Raw genomic sequence first — 16,888 nt, 5'->3', positions numbered from 1 at the left:
GGGTCGTTCTGCTTTTCAGTTGCGTTGGCCGGAGGCGCATCCTGGACTGGCAAGGTGTGTAATGGGGTGGGGATGAGATTTGCTGCGGTTGTAATGCGGCCTTCGCTATGGCTTCGGAAGCACGGAACTAAATATACGTTCCGAGTGGAACTGTTGTTGTTGGGACCTGTATCTCTGTAACACACCACATGAGGCGACCGTAGGGAGAGGAACCAGAAAGGCACGAGCGGGAAACTTTCTGTGAAATCGAAGCCTCCCTTTGTGTCCGCGTTCTCTTCTCCAGCAGCGGCGGCGACACTCTTCTATCGGAATCTCTATGGCGAACGAAACCGCTCTATACTTTGCACTGCTAGAGCGGAACCGCCGTTGAAATTTGGACAGGAAGTTCCGGTTAGTTCTCATAGAGATGCCCAAAGCGCAGAGCCGTACGCTGCATCCGTTTTAAGGTAACTTAACGAAGAGCTAATTTCCAGCGCAGAGTCAGAGTTTGAAGATAGTTTTCATCCTGGAGATGCCGAGATCTACAGCAACGCCACTCAGCATCTACAGAAGACCAATAGTTTGCCGTAGCTCCTTTTTTTGCTTACCCGATTATCATTTCTTTTTCGAGGGAGTATCTCTCTGCGTGGGTGCCAAGTTCTGGCGGGGGAAGACTTTGGGCGTTACACCTCTTCTCTCCACCGCAGGCGGCAGAAAGTCGCCGGAAGTGGAGCCCCATCTTGATTGGCGGGGGAGAGCTTTGGCGGGTGCACATTTCCTGTTTCCTAGCAACAAAAGGAAGTATTTGTTGTTGCCCCAGCCTCTGTGACTTCTTCGAATCCAAATCCTCAGCTCTTAAGGAAGGAGGTTTTCTGGAGTGCCGGCCCCTTCGAGTGAGGCGCCTCGGGGAGAAGTAGGGGGCGCCTGAAGGGCCAGCTTTTGCTCCTGGGGGCTCCAAAGGGGCTGGGCAGCAGCAGGAGTTCCCCTCCCACGTTTCGCTTCTCCTCGCTTGCCTCGAGCAAACTCGCCCATCGCCCCTTGGGAGGACGAGGAAGAGAACTGTGTGCGTTTGTCTTCCAGGAAACTGAGGCAACTACGTGGGGCGTCTCTTCTACCTCATGGCTGGATCCTGAGTGGACTCTGGAGTTCTTCTGCTTGTCCCCTACAGCTGGAAGAAGAAGACCTGGCACCCCATATCCTCAGCCTGCACCCAGAATCCCGAGGGTTTGCTGCCTTCTCCCTTTCCTGAAGTATAATTGCTGACCACTGCCTCTCCCTGTGACCTCGCAGGTCCAGCCTCCCTGGGAGCTTTCATCCCTCATGCCTTAGAGGTCCTGGAGTAAATACAGACAGATGCTAGCTGCTCTCCCTGACTCCTGGGTGATCTAGGTGTCGAATCTCCCCACAAAATGCTGCCTCTCCGACGGAGCATGTGGTTTGAACTCTTATGAAACAATGTTTCAATATCTCCACCTGGGGACCTGCAGTACTTGAAGCTACCTGATGTGAAGAGCCTGAGATTTCCATCTGTACTTTTAAGTTTGGTATTCAGACCCATTGTGAATCTGGAATCTCTACTTGAACATAGCATTTTGAGGTCTGAATACTAGTCCCTGTACACTCAAGGTACTTGTTCCGTTAATATGTCTTGAACTGAAAATCAGACTCTCCTGCATCCTGAAGATCTGTACATTTCCCTTTCCTTATGGAAAATCCAAGCAATATATTTAGTGGCTTAAACCATGTGAAACTACCTGTCCCAATTTAGAAAAGTCACTTCCCACTCTCGTATTATTTTTATTTTAAGCACAGTTCAACATGCCAGTCTCCTGGACTTTATTCCCTGCCTTCTGTTTACTTCTCATGTTAGAGAAGTGCGGTGCTCAGCTGGGATGCTCAGTGTGATCTGAGAGGTAAGAAAGCAACCTTCTTTGTAAATGTGTCTGGAGTCCTACACTTTAACCTTTGTGTGACCTATCCTTGTTTTTGCAAAAACAGAGCTTATCTGTTTGTGCAGTCTGCAGAAAGGTATGTTTAAAAGGCAGTTTTTTGGCTTGCATGCTTTACTGCACCCCTGGGTAAAATCTCCCATCTTCACCATTCTGCTTTCATAGGTATGGAAAACACCTAGCACATTATTCAGCCTCACTACTTTCCTAACAGAGATGGGGATAGAGTCCTGGATTCCCAGGTCCTGTTTGTTTGGATCCATTATAGTTCTATTATGTGAAGACAGGAAGGCCAGATCCTAACCTCCTCTGCCCCGCATGAGCCCCTAACAGGTCACTCATTAGGTGACAAATTCAAAGGAAATAATTGGGAGTAACCTGGCTTGTGCAAAGGAAGATTTGCTGTCGAACTTGAATCAGGACATGGCTTGAAAAGGGAAAATGTTCCTTTGATTCCTTGGCTTGAATTCAGTTGTTCTTCCCTTTAGCTGCAGCTTGAACTTTCCCTTGCCTGACGTCATGCCAGACCTTGGAATGTGGTTTGCCCAAAGCAGTCTGGAAGGCCAGCCTCTGAGGCCATGAGACTAATTAGGAGATTTCTCCGTATTGTGGAATTCCAAGGTAGTCTGTCTCTGTAGCTGAAGGCTCCACAACTCGCTGCTATGCAGGAATATGCAGCTTGGCCCATATGGGGATCAAACCCACAACCTTGGCATTATCAGCACCACACTTAAAGCAACTGAGCTGACTGCGGCAGAGGGTTTCATCAGATGGCAATGGCTGCCTTTGGATAGCATGGTAGAAATCCTCTTGGCCAATTCCTGCCTGCAACTGTCCCAACCCTTTATTAACTGGATGGGAGGCGAGTTAAAGAGTTTCCGTCATGTGAAACAAATGCTCCTTTCAGCCACCTCCTGTCACGATAACCAATGGTTGCACACCCCTACCCACACCAGTTTGGTTGTGAGGATGAAATCAGGACATGAGTTGATTGATTGAGTGAGTACACCTATGCCTTTCCTTTCCATATAAGATGCCCATAGCACCTTTCACTTCTGTTTTTCAGAAAACTATAGTGTTTTGTCTGAATTCTAAACTGTGGTTAATGTTTACAAACCCATGGCTTGAAGCTGGCTTTTTTCAAACAAATCATAGTTAAATTCACCCACATTTTTAGAGGGCTTTGACAGCGCAACAAGCTCTGATGAATAAAAAATAAAAGTGAGAGTTTGCAAACTCCTCCTTGTGACCGTGTTAGACAAATGAGGGGCAAGGGAGTTCAAGAGACCTATGTTCTGTCACAGTAAACCATGCTTTACAATGACATCCAAGTGCAGCCAATGTGTAAAGAATAGGAATTCTGCTACTAGAGTTCCAGGAATCCTGCATGGGAACACTTTTCTCAAGCAACTGGTAATCAGTGGTGTACTGCCTTCAAATATAAAGGCTTCATTCATTTTAATAATTAATAAAAGTCCAAAGCTTTCAGGATGCTGAATTCTGCTCTTTGTATCACTTTCTGTAACTGGAATGTGAAGTTACAGTAGCCCGATAAAGAAGGCCACAAAATTTGCCAGTTTACAAAATTAGCCTGCATATCTGTATACTATATACAGTGGTACCTTAGTTCTCGAATGGCTTTAGTTGCCAAACAAATCGGCTCTCGGATGCCGCAAACCCGGAAGTGAATGTTCCAGCTTGCAAACGTTTTTCGAAAGCTGAACGTCTTGACGCGGCTTCCGCTTGAGTGCAGGAAGCTCCTGCAGCCAACCGGAAGCCGCGCCTTGGTTTTAGAACGGTTTCGGATGTTGAACGGATTCCCGGAACAGATTAAGTTCGAGAACCAAGGTACCACTGTATTGTAAAATGCCCTGTTATCCTCAGGTGAAGAGTGGTATAGAAATTTAATTAGCTAACTAACTGAATTTCCACAGTGGCCACAGAAGACCCTCTTCTTTATGGCTATCATGGAAAGTAGCCTGTTACTAAGTTTGGTTTTTTTTTAAAAAAAAGAGAAGCCTTTTAGTAAACACCCCCACCCTTTGCCACTCTGTGATGTTTCTGTGCTGCTTATGGGAGGCAGAGACTTCCCTATGGCGGAAGGGAGAGGGTGTCCTCTGTTTCCTCTAGCAGCGTCCTTCCTCACCTGCATGAAATTAAATGTTGAATACAAGGTAGATTTGCAGACCTAGACCCATTCGAAGAGCTTTGCTGGACCACCTATTCCAACATCTATTATTATTATTCTTGTTGTTATTACCTGCTCTTCACCAGCAGGTTATGTTGTCACCCGTTGGCAGGTTACAACCATTTAAAATTCAGTTATTAATAACAGTTAAAACAAATTCCAGCCACAGGAATAGGGTGGTTCCTGAAGACCAGGTGTCAAAGGCCAGGGTAAAGAGGTGTGTCTTTAGCTTTTGCCTGCAGCTATATAGCACAAGTGCACCTCTGTCGGGGAGGGAATTCCATATCTAGTCCAGCATCCTGTTCTCTCACAGTGGCCAACCATATGGCTAAGAGAATTTGTATATTCATAGCACCAGAAGGCAAATTTCTTCTGAAATTTTGAGCCACACCAATGCTGGGTTTGAGGGGACCCTGAGAAAAGTACCCTTTAGCAGGCTGCCCTGGAAGCAATTTAAGTTTTCCAATGGATACTTGGAGTACTGTTATAAGTGGACATACTGGGAAATTAAAGTGGGGGCTCAAAGATTAATACTAATTTTTTTAATGGGAGACCCAGAGCAGCCTGAGGACATTGGGTGCTGATATCAGCCCTGGCCAAAGTGAGTCTCTTGCACTGAAGCATGGATTACTTGTGTTTCTTAAGCTGTCTCTTTTTTTTTTTTTTTTAAATATTTTTATTAATTTTCCAATTAAAACCAATTATATCACATTCAATATTTCAAATTATACACATATATATATCAATCAGACCGAATGTTATGCCAAATCATCTAAAGAATTTTTTATTTGGGTTCCCATGCTTCAAGAAATTGGGAATTCCTCGCAACTGTCCACTGCCGTCTTTTTTCTAAAGTTCAAATCGTCCTTCAAGTTCATAATAATCCAGATCCTCCCCTTACAGTCACATAGATGTTTTCCACTTTCACGATTGTTTCCCAGCTGCTGATATAAATATCAAACAAAGTCTCACAGATGTTCTTTCTCCTGTGTGAGTTAATCAGTCCAGCCTCCCCATAAATCTTCTTAATGGAGCTCCTGTTACGTTGAAGCAATTCGAAGTAGCGCCATCTTAAAAAGCTCAAATCACTTTCGCTTTTAGCCATGAAGATTTACGATCATTATAGAATTTACAGCTTTTCCAGGCAGGAGACCCAAACATCAAACCATAGACTCTTGGTAAATTAATGGATCTCCTTGCCCTATAGCTGAACTTAGCTTCAGGTCGCTGCTCCAATTTAAAGTGCGTCACAGCTCATAAATCCTCCGAACGCATTCAGAACTCCTTCCGTCCGACTAGGGGGGGGCTTTTCTCATCGGCAACTCCACATCTTTAAAAAAATATGCTCAGTAACAACAGTTATAAGGTTCAACTCACACAGTCTTTTGCTTCTCTTTCACTCCAAACAAGCCAGGACATCGCGTCCGGGAAGGTACGAGGCAACAATATGAAGAAAAAAAATAAAATAAAAACTCACTCCCCTTATCGCTCCGTCCCCATCAATCCTTCTTCCAGATGCAGTACAATCTTTGACTCCTCTCACTCGGCAGCATAAATTTCTCAGCAGTAAACAGCGCTTCTTTCCCTCCTTCTGAAGTATGTCCATAGATTTAAGCCTAATTATCTTCTTTAACCATGGAAATCCCCGCCATGCAGATTAGCGTCCGGGAGTCCTGGCCCTTGTAAGTGCTCAGCCCAAGCTCCCCCCACTCCAAAAACAGTCGGAGTGGGTCTGGGGGCATCGCGGGCCAGCGGCCCCTCTCCGTAACCCCCGGAGAGGGTAGGGGGTTGCCATTTACTCCCCTAGCAACCGCCAAATTCCTTACAAAGGTCAGAGAGATGGAAAACAGGTCCGCCATTCCTGCAGGCGGAAACCGGAACCTTAAGCTGTCTCATTGAGTCTGACCATTGGCCTGCCTGCCTAGGCACATGGGAGGCTGATTGTGCCCGTATCTGACTGTTGATCAGTCTACCCCAGTGGTGTCTACTCTGATTGGCAGCAACTCTCTGGGATCTTGGGATATCTTTCCCTATACTGTTGGATCCTTAAACAAAAAAATCCACAAAACTGGAGCCATTGGGGAATTGAAGCTGAGACCTTCTGCTTTGAAAGAGTAGTTCTGCAGATACACAGGTGCCCCTCGCCATCTGTGTAGACCAGGCATGGGTAGCTTGAACCCAACCAGAAGTTTTGAAGTCCATCTCCCCTCAACTCCATCCAATGGGCAGGGAGAATGGGAGTTTTGTCCAAGGACATCTAGAGGACCACAGGCTCCCAGTGTAGACTATTCCAACCTTCCCCAACCTGGTGCCCCTCCAGATGTTTTGGATGACAGCTGCCACCAGCACCAGTCTGGGAGGAGACGCTTGACGTCTGAGTGTTTCGCAGGCAAATCCCAGAAGCATATACTATAAGGCATTGACTTGCGCTCCTAACTCCCTGGGCGAGGGGAATGAAAGAGGGTTGGGAGGAATCATCTAGGCCAGAGGTTTTCAACCCTTTTGAGTTCACGGCTCCCTTGACGAACTACACCCTTTCTGTGGCACCCCAGTTGGGCTAAGGAGCCCAGTTATGTCACCCCTTGCCTGAAAAGCTGGCAGCCTCTCACCCTTTTTGGAAGACCTTCCCTTCTGGATTATTCCCTCAGCCTCCTCTCCACTCCTCTCTCCTTGGGAGTGCTCTGGGCAGCTGCAGCTGCCGCCTCTGGTCTCTGAGCTGCCTCCCCTGCCCCAAAGAGAGCTGCCTCCTCACACTGGCCCACAGGGACCTGGGAAGAGGATGCCCGCAGCCTTAGTGGCCCAATGGAGACTGGCCAAAGGTGAACATGAGGCCAGCTCCTTACCTTGGGAGGCAGCAGTGGCGGCAGCAGGCGCTGCCAGGCCTGCATGATGGAAGGGCTTCGCTTCAGCACCAGGCACTCAGCTCCTAGGCAGGCCTTTCACACAGCAAGCATAAGAAAGGCCAGCGCGGTGCCTGCCTGTCGGCTTCCCACTTGTCCGTCCATTCCCAACAGCAAGAGCTGGCGGACTGGCTGGCTAGGCTCTCTCACCCATTTGTTTGCTTGCTTACCCTGAGGCTACCTCAGCTCCTGGCAACCAGCACCCCCTGGCCAGCCCCAGAGGCACCATTCGCCTGGAGAGCTTGTCGCCAGGGCTAGCCTTTCAGAGGCAGAGACACGAGAGGAAGGGAGGGAAGAGGGACAGAGGCCAGTGCTGCTTGTGGCACCCCTGGCCATCCTTCAAGGCACCCCAGGGTGCCACGGCACATGGGTTAAAAACCACTGATCTAGGTTGATGTAGGCATATCTGATCTGCAGGATATGTGCTATTTCCCCACTTTTCCAGTTGCAATGAACCTCAACTTGCTCAACCAGGTTTTCTCATCTATTCTGTCCTTGCCTTGTGTCCGTAGGTTTTGGCTTCGGAGCGCTTGGGGGAGAAAAACGGGACCCCGAGACCACACTATGGGACCGTGCTGCACCCCAGAGCACCCAGGGCTTCCTCTTTAAAGAAGTGGGCAGAGCGCCGCCTTCTTATGTGAGCAATGGCTGAGGGGGACGCCGCCCTGACCTGCGAGCAGCCCGCCAGCGGGCAGGAGGAGCGTCCGTACAAGTGCAAGCAGTGCCCACGGAGCTACCGCCACGCCGGCAGCCTGGTGAACCACCGGCGCACCCATGAGGTGGGCCTCTTCTGCTGCCTGCTGTGCCACAAGGACTTCTCCAACCCCATGGCTCTCAAGAGCCACCTGCGCACCCACACCGAGGAGAAGCGCTACAAGTGCCGGGACTGTGGGTGCAGCTTCCGGGCCTTCTCCCAGCTTACTGGCCACCACTGCCTGGCTCGTGCTGCCCGGGACCAGGAGGGGGAAGAGGGCTGCAATGGCGGGAGCTACGCCTTCCATAGGAGCCAGGACACATCTTCGTCGGACGCCGATACTTTTTCCGGGATGGAAGGCAGCAGCGGGAGCTTGCTGAGCAACCTAGAGAAGTACATCGCCGAGTCGGTGGTGCCGGCTGACTTTTCTCAGCTGGAGTTCCCTGTCCGGGGGGAAGCGGAGACAGAGGAGCCACTCCCGATGGGGGAGGAGGAGGAGGAGGAAGAGGCGGGGCTCCAGGCTGCTGCTGCGGACGAGCGCCGCTTCAAGTGCAACCAGTGCGACAAAGCCTACAAGCACGCTGGCAGCCTGACCAACCACAAGCAGAGCCACACGCTGGGCGTGTACCAGTGTGGCATGTGCCACAAGGAGTTCTCCAACCTCATGGCTCTCAAGAGCCACACTCGCCTCCACTCGGAGTACCGGCCCTACAAGTGCCGCTTCTGCCACAAGGCCTTCCGACTCCCCTCCGAACTGCTGAGCCACCAGAAAGCCCATGACGAGGACCCAAGCCAGGCAGCGGGCCTGCCGGCCTGGGAAAGCTCAGAGCAGGGTCTGTGGGAGGAGGACTCCATAGAGACCTCGGCGAAACTGGACATCTACCAGCCCCCGCCGGCAGGAACAACACACTTTGGAGACAGCGCCCCCTGCAGCCTGAAAGACGCTTCCAAAGCAGGGGGCGGCGAGCGCTGCAACCCGGACGGGGAGCTCTGTGTCCGCTGCGGCGGGGCTTTTGGCGACGATGAGGAGCTAAAGGGGCACAGCTGCCTCTATCCAGAGGAAGCTGACGAAGAAGAGGAGGAGGAAGGCCGCAGTCCCTTGCCACTGGCGCCTGGCTCCAATGGAGCATGGGAAGCAAGTTTGAAAGGAGAGGGTGGCTCCGCCGCGTTTGAAGAGCGGCCCTTCCGCTGCGGGGATTGTGGCAGGACTTACCGGCACGCAGGGAGCCTCATCAATCACAAGAAGAGCCACCAAACCGGGGTGTATAGCTGCAGCATCTGCTCGAAGCAGCTGTACAACTTGGCTGCCTTGAAAAACCACTTGCGGGTCCACCTCAAGTCCAAGCTTGGTTTGCCGGTTCCGGAAGAGGCTTCCCAGCATGCAGCTGGCCTCCCGGGCCCACCAAAACTGGAGGACAGCCCTGGGGACTCCGGGGACTGCCATCCACAGCCACCGGAAGCCTGGAGAGGAGCCTCCTGTCCAAAGGAAGAGGAGGAAAGAGGCGCCGGAGATGAAGAGCGGCCGTACCGGTGCACGGACTGTGGGAGGAGTTACCGGCACCGCGGCAGCCTTGTGAACCACCGCCACACCCACCAGACCGGGGTCTTCCAGTGCTCCATCTGCCCCAAGCAGTACTCCAACCTCATGGCGCTCCGGAATCACGTCCGTGTGCATCTGCGGGCAGCCCGCCTGCGCAGCCGGGAGCAAGGGGGTGGCTTGACGTGCAGCAGCTGTGGGGAGTGCTTCGAGGAGGAGGCCGAGTTCCAGCTCCATCAGCTGCGCCACCTGCCGTGTACGGAAGACATAGAGGTGGCGGCGGTCCCCAGACTGGGGGTCTTTCACCCGCAGGAAGCTGATCTCCTCCAGGCTATCAGGCAGGATGTGGAAGATCTGGAGAACGGGGCAGCTGTTGCCGAGGACGTCCTGCCTTCCTCTGAGGTGGCGCATGCCTGCCCCCAATGCGGGATGACCTTTGCCAGCATGGACGGACTACAGAATCACACCCTCCAGCACAGGAGCGAAGGGGAGTGGTCCGAAGGGACAGCCGAGAGGCCCGAGTCGCCCATCCAGCGGCTGTACGGGTGCGATCAGTGCGGCAAGTCATACCGGCACTCAGGGAGCCTCATCAACCACAAGCAGACTCACCAGACAGGCGACTTCAGCTGCTCGCTTTGCGGGAAGCACTTCCAGAATGTTGCCTCCCTGAAGAGCCACTTGCGCGGGCATCAGAGGCCTCGGAGGGGACCATCGGAGGTTGCTGTGGCTACGAACGAGGAGGAGGATGCCGAAGACGGAGCCACTGTGCCTGGGGCATTGTTCTCAGGCGACGAGTTCCAGGACACCTACGGCATTCTAGAAGAAGGCGCTGCCATGAACGGCTGGCCGTCCCAATCAAAGGCCCCCTCGCCATTGCCTGGTGACGTTGAGGTGCTCCCCTACCTCTGCGAGCAGTGTGGGCTCGGCTTCAACCAGGTGAGCAGCTTGATGAGTCATAAGGAGACCCACCAGCTTGGCATCTACCAGTGCTCCCTCTGCCCCAAGGAGTATCCCAGTCTTCTGGCTTTGAAAAACCACTTCCACGGTCACACCAAAGCCACAGCGTCTGGCTGGGGCAGCCCGGGTGGGGATGGCAGCGCCGAAGAGCAGCCCTTTCTCTGCAGCCTCTGTGGCATGATCTTCCCCAGCGAGGAGGACCTCGAGCACCATCACAGCCTCCTGCATGAAGAGGGCGAAAACCAGGGGGAGGAGCAGGAGGCGGTGCTCGAAAGGGAAGCGGGCGAACGGCTGGACAGGGCAGGTGACCAGGAAGAGGAGCAGCTCCTCTCTCACATCTGCGGCTATTGTGGCCAGACGTTTGACGATATGGCCAGCTTGGAAGAACACAGCGAAGGGCACCAGGAGGAGAAGGCCGCTGCCTTGGCTGACACTTCGATCCAGCTCCGACGAGCCCCACGCCTGGAGGAGGAACAGGAGCCTCTGCCCCCAGCAGAATTACCGGCTGCTGCCGTCGAACCCCTGGACAGCCGGCCTTACGCCTGCGGTCAGTGCGGCAAAACTTACCGGCACGGTGGCAGCTTGGTCAATCACAAGAAGATCCACCAGATTGGAGATTACCAGTGTGGCTTCTGCTGCCGGCAGTACCCCAATCTGTCTGCCTACCGGAACCACCTCCGGAACCACCCGAGATGTAAGCTGAACGGCAGCGTGCCGGAACTCCGGCAACCAGACCCTGCGGGAGCAGGGGACCCACCTGTTGTTTGTGAGGCGCCGAAGGAGGAGTCCCTTGAAGGGAGGGGTGTGGCGCTGCAAAAGGGGGAAGATCTACCAAACACTTCCTCCTCCCCTCTCCCATCTCCCGTTGTGGAGGAAAAATTGGGACAGGAAGCATTGGCCGCTGGCCAGTCTGAGAAGAGAGATATGCAAGCGTATGGTGTCTGCAGGGAGGCCTGTGAGGGACTAGCTGGCTTGGAGGCCCACCAGGCTCTGCATTTTGACCAAGAGGTTGGGAAAGAGGAGGGAGACGAAAACGGTGGTCCGTCTGCTGAAGAGGAGGGTTCTCCTTTGGAGCGCCCCTTCCAGTGTGACATTTGCGAGCGGAGCTACAAGCATGCAGGCAGCCTGATCAACCACAAACAGACACACAAGACCGGCCTGTTCCATTGTGGCATCTGCCAGAAGCAGTTCTTCAACCTCATGGCCCTCAAGAACCACAACCGCACCCACTTCGAAACCAAACGCTACCGCTGCCCCGAATGCCCCAAGGCCTTCCGGCTCCAGAAGCAGCTGGCCAGCCACCAGCACGTCCACCGCGACCGGAAGCGGGACCTCTCCTCCTCCCACCCTCCCCGGAGGTCCGCTCATGCCAAGCGAGCGGCCAAGGGGGTCAATTCGGCCCACTCTCTCGGCAGCGCCACCAAGCGCCGCCCGGACCCCGAAGAGCGCCCTTACCGGTGTGGGGAGTGCGGGCGCACGTACCGCCACGCGGGTAGCCTGCTGAACCACCAGAAGAGCCACAAGACGGGGCACTTTGCTTGCTCGCTGTGCAGCAAGGCCTACCCCAACCTCATGTCCCTCAAGAACCACCAGCGCATCCACTACGAAGTGAAACGCCACCGGTGCCCAGATTGCGGCAAGGCCTTCAAGTGGCAGCGGCAGCTTCTGCGGCATCAGCGCAGGCCTCACCCGTGCGGCCAGAGTGCTCCAGGCCAAGAGCGAGAGGGGAGCCTGACCGTTCCCCAAAGGGAGCAGGGGGGCAGCAGCCCAGGGGGGCCCCCTCCGGGCTCTTTCCAGTGCCAGACGTGCCCCAAACACTTCCCCAACCGTGCCGCTCTGAGGAACCACAGCCGCGTCCACGCGAAGAAACGCTTCCAGTGTTCGGAGTGCGGCAAGACTTTCCGAGCGTCTCGGAGCCTCATGCGCCACCTGCGGAGACACCAGTCTGAGGTGGCAGTGGATGTCGCTGAAGAGAAAGCGGCTGATCCCTCCTCCTCCTCCTGTGCAGCAGCAGCCGGCCAGCCGCCGGACGAGCGGCCCTACAAGTGCAACAGTTGCGAGCGGACATACCGCCATGCTGGTAGTCTCCTCAACCACAAGAAGGCACACGCCACCGGCCTCTACCGCTGCCCCACCTGCCAGAAGGAGTTCCACAACCTCCTGGCCCTCAAGAACCACCTCCACGTCCACACGGACAAGAGGCGCCACCGCTGCCCCCACTGCGGCAAAGCCTTCCGGACCGCCCGCCGCTTAGCCGCCCACGCCAAGGCTCACAGCGGCCTCAAGGAGGAAGGCCGTTTCTCCTGTGCCGTCTGCTCCAAGGGATTCTCCCACCAGCTCAGCTTCCGGCAACACCTGCTGTCGCATGCCAAGGATGGCGGGTACCCTGCTGCTAGGGGCGGTGCTCCGGGGGACGTGAGCTGAGGGTGGGCAGCCCGTGTGGGGACCACATGTGCCAAGGATGGTAGGGCAAGGACATCCAGCTGCAGGGAAATTTGAAAGGCTGGGTGGGGAGCTGCTGTACCCCTGGGATCAATTGTCCATGCATTGGGGAGGGGGGGGGAGGAAGAAGGTCAGGGATACCCAGCGGGTGAAATGTGGAGGAAATTGGGTGCACGACAACCCCCCCCCCCATTTCTCTCTAGAACACCAGGGTCCAAAGACACTGAGGGGTGGGGCAAACTTTCGATGGAATGTTGTATTGAGCACTCCAACGATACCTCTTTTGTGTCACTTGGAAATGCTCCCTTCCGGCAACCTTCGTAAACTTGGATCCTGTTTTGAGAACTGAATTTTAGCCCCCCTTGGAACCTTTCAGGCATGTGCTTAAACCCCGTACTGATTTGAGTTTTCAAACTGTTTTTTATACTTCTAAAATCCATTTTGAAAGTCAGATGAGTTAGCAAGTTTGTGTTTAAGCTGCATATGGTATTTAAAGTCCTGGGTTTTTTAAATAAAAACAAAAGTAGAATCAAAAACGTACTGTCCTAAACAAACAAACAAAAACAAATTGGGGGGGGGGTGAGCTCAGTTTTAGTTGCTGAATGAGTACAAACAAGCATCCTTGGTGTGGAGTAACTTTGGATTACTACTACCTCCTTAACTGGAAAATTGTATACGTTTTCTTGGTGCAAAAGAGAGTTTTTACAACTTGTCCAAATTTGTAGGCTTTGACGTCTTTTCGAAGCGGGTTCTGGAGAAAAGTCACTAAAAGATTATTGTGTTTATTACTAGAATGGATTCCTAGAGGTGATTGACTTAAAGCTTTGAGTTTAGGTGAGGAAATTAAGGTCACATGCGCAGGATATACATGTAAAGCACATTTAATTCACACGGCTTCCCCTAAAGAATCCCGGGAGCGGTAGTTTGCCCTCACGGAGCTGCAGCTCCCAGCATCTTTAGCAAACTACAGTTCCTAGGGTTCTTTGAGGAAACGATGTGCACTGAAAGTGTACTCAGTGTACAGTCTGGATGTTGACCTTAATCTTTGTAAAATTGGACCTGGAACGGTCTCCTCACACAGGCCCTAGTGGAACCAGCGGGAGCATGATGAAAGAACAAATGTCCGCAATCAATTGGACAGGTTACTTCTGCTCCTAACCCTCAGGAAAAAAAAGAAAGGTTTTGCAGGTACCCCCGCCTCTCTGTGTGTATTTTCTCTAAAACCACCTCTGCCCCTGTGGTACAGGGATCACCTGACCTGTAGAGGTCTCTACAGATGTGTAGTTCTAAGGCACCTCTGTGCCAGAGGAAGGAAGAGAAGACCCCAAATGCAGGAACGAAAGTGGGGGCCAGAGGAGGAGACCTCCCAGATGTACCAAGATAACAGCTCATTGCCCAACGCTTCTTCGAGCATCGCAGCTCTCCTTTAAGGGCGATTCTGAGGGCCAAACTAAAGGTGGCGTTTATTAGGTTGTATGGCGTGGCACTGTTCATTTGCCTTTAACCTGCTGATGTACTGACGGGTGGCATGGTCAAGCCAGATCAGACTGGGGGGGGGGAGAGAGAGAGAGTGGATTTAACCTTCTGTTCTACGTGGGAACTCCAGCAGGATCTCCCGTGTCCTTTTGCCATGTTTATGGCAGTGGGAAGGAACACGCCCCCCCTGTGCAGTTAAAAGAGAAGGAGTCGTGCAGTGCCGCCACTAAACGTCACGTTTGGTTTGGTTCTGACTCAGTCCTTGTTCCGAGATGCATGGAGGAAGTGAATCCGGATCAAACGGCATGTCACACTGAGCGCAGTAAACGCATCAGCGTGCCGCTATGTGGGGCAGGGAGCTGATAGCGATTAGGATGGCGGCAGGTGCAGAGGGGCGATTTAGCCCTCTCCCTCCCCAGAAGAAGGGAAGCTCCCTTCTCCAGGGGCATCTGGTGTCTTTGGAGAGGCCCAACAGCAGGTGACAATGACAGGCAGAGCCAGCCCATCCGTCTCCCTGATGGCAAAACAAGCCGAAAGAAGAAAGCGGGCAGAAAGCGGGCAGGTGGGTTGGCCGAGGGCACATTGGAGTTGATGGGGCAGCGCCCTGCTTGTATGAGTGGACCAGCCTCCACTGATTTACGTCAGTGGAGTGAGAAGTCTCCTTCCATGCCTGCTAGGATCTTAGTAATTGTCAGTCTCTTTTCCCACCGGAAGGTAGGGTTAAATAACCCTAGATGTTAAGTATGAAGGCTCGTTAATAATTGCATCTGGTTTTGGTGCTTGAGGAGACTCAGAATGCCTTGGGCAGTTGATTGTCTCCTGCACCCCTCCTGAGGCCTCCTCTCCTTTCTTCTGCCCTGGCAAGACTTTTATGGCGCTATGGCAAATGATACATGCAGTCAGCTCTATGCTTTGATGAAGCTCGGGTGTGTGCCTTGAGGGAAACAGGGGCTTCTCTCTCTCGAGAACTTCTGGAACGTTTTCCCGGCTTGATCTCTTAAACCTATCTTTTAAATTTTATTAATAAGATATTTTGGTTCTCCGCAAGGCTCTAAGCAGATACCGGGCATGCAGGGCAAGACACCTGGTCGGGGCTGCAAATAAAGAATTGGAGGTTTGAAACCTTCCGCATTTGAACTCTTCCTGGCTTCTCGAAAACTAGCACAGCGCCCTAAACCTTTCTCCTCAATGTGCTAATTCCCCAAATACAGCAATGGTTTTAATAAAACAAAGCATGCCTCCATCCCTTCCTCAGCCCAAAGTGGTACCTTCCTAATGGGGCACTAGCTGGCTGTAATACTTGGGTGGATTCCTACTCGCACGATCTAAAACTTGTAAAAGGGGTGGCCATGTTTGTAGTGATAGGCTAGGGGCAGGGGATGGGGAATCCTTTCCGAAGAACCTTTTAAGCTATTTTTGAAACAAGCAGACTAGAAACTTGACTGCTGCGTCTTTCCTCTTCTGTTGTGGGGGGTTGGCTGGCGTGGGCAAAGGGTTCACTGCTGTTCCGAGGCCAACCTCCACGCTTTTCGCATCCAGGCAGAATTTCTCGGCCTGCCACAGATAAACCTGTGTGCGGTGCAGGGGGTCCGAGTGAAAGCCATCCAAGTTCTTCAGTGGGTTCGGATCAGAGAAAGAGTAGTCATTTTTAAGTAGCTGAGAATTCTCTATTGTGATGAACGTTTTATAGAATTTCTAACATAGTTGGGTAATATTTTTTATTGGGGAGGGAGGGACATATATATGTGTTTGTTTATTTTGTTATATCCCCCCCCCTCTCAGTTTTTATTTTTATGGCACACTCAGATGTACTAAACAGTCCTGTTTTATGCTGCTGTTTTCAACAACTGACATTTCTGGCTTTTGGTCAGCCAAAACCTTTATGGAATTAAAATGATTTTGTTCTGATTTCTTATGTTTTGAAATGTTTTCCCCACCCACTTCTCTTTCTCCTTAATCCAGTTCTCTAAATATCACCATTCGGTATGTTACTTAACATGCACTTCACTGTGAACGCTGCTGGGATTTCTTTCTCTTTTTTTAAGGGCGGGCGGGGACAAAACGTTTAAAACATAAGAAGCCATTTTCCTTTCCTCACCTGCTCTAATGTACTAGTTCTCACTGCCCTTCCAGAGATGGAGCAACATCCCAGGTCTCTAGATCCCTCGTAGGACCTCTCCCCGCCCCCAAACACCTTGCCCAAGTACAGTACTGTAATAGGAAGGAATCAATTTTCACACGGTACTTGGCGCCACCTGGTGGCCATACCTGATCTGTGAAACACTTAAAACTGCAAATAAATTGTTCTTGGTTTCTAAAAAGAAGTGTTTCCTCTCACTCTCACTCTCTGATTTGCTGTCTTCCTCAAACCGACTAGATGCTTTTAAAAGAACAAGGAGAAAGCCCACAGGTTTGACCCTGAGCATGCAGAGACCTGCATTCACAAGGTCTCCTCATAGCTGTGGGCGGGCATAAAATAGATCAGGTAAAAGGGCTGGGGGACGGACAGACTGCACAGGGTGGATCCAAGCAAATCTGCTGGTGGGTGATCACTGCTTCACACAGGATTTGTCATTAGGCCCAGGGGAAAGCCAAGTCCTGCACACAGCCGTGCTACACATGCTGACTGGGGCTGATGGGAGTTCCAGTTACAGAATCATAGATTTGCAGAGTTGGAAGGGACTCTGAGGGTCATCTAGTCCAACCCCCTGCAACGCAGGAATATGCAGCTGTCCCTAACGGGGTTTGAACATGCAACCTTGGCAT

At 52.2% G+C, this 16,888-nt stretch overlaps 1 protein-coding gene across 1 annotated transcript; it reads left to right on the top strand.

Moving 5' to 3' along the window:
• The first annotated feature begins 773 nt into the window (after positions 1 to 773).
• Positions 774 to 16,030, top strand: ZNF646 (zinc finger protein 646). Its single transcript, XM_035135227.3, has 2 exons — positions 774 to 1,892; positions 7,529 to 16,030. The coding sequence occupies exon 2, from the start codon at positions 7,661 to 7,663 to the stop codon at positions 12,626 to 12,628; it is 4,968 nt and encodes a 1,655-aa protein (XP_034991118.3). The 5' UTR covers positions 774 to 1,892; positions 7,529 to 7,660; the 3' UTR covers positions 12,629 to 16,030.
• Positions 16,031 to 16,888: the final 858 nt, after the last annotated feature.

Source organism: Zootoca vivipara, chromosome 12 (genome assembly GCF_965207765.1).
Source record: "Zootoca vivipara chromosome 12, rZooViv2.hap1.1, whole genome shotgun sequence".
Classification (NCBI taxonomy): Eukaryota; Metazoa; Chordata; class Lepidosauria; order Squamata; family Lacertidae; genus Zootoca; species Zootoca vivipara.
The sequence above is the reverse complement of the archived record's forward strand: the minus strand, read 5'-3'. Positions and strand labels throughout refer to the sequence as shown.

Bases quoted from the DNA above. Each gene is read 5' to 3' on its own strand.
- ZNF646 (XM_035135227.3), top strand. From the start codon at position 7,661: ATGGCTGAGGGGGACGCCGCCCTGACCTGCGAGCAGCCCGCCAGCGGG.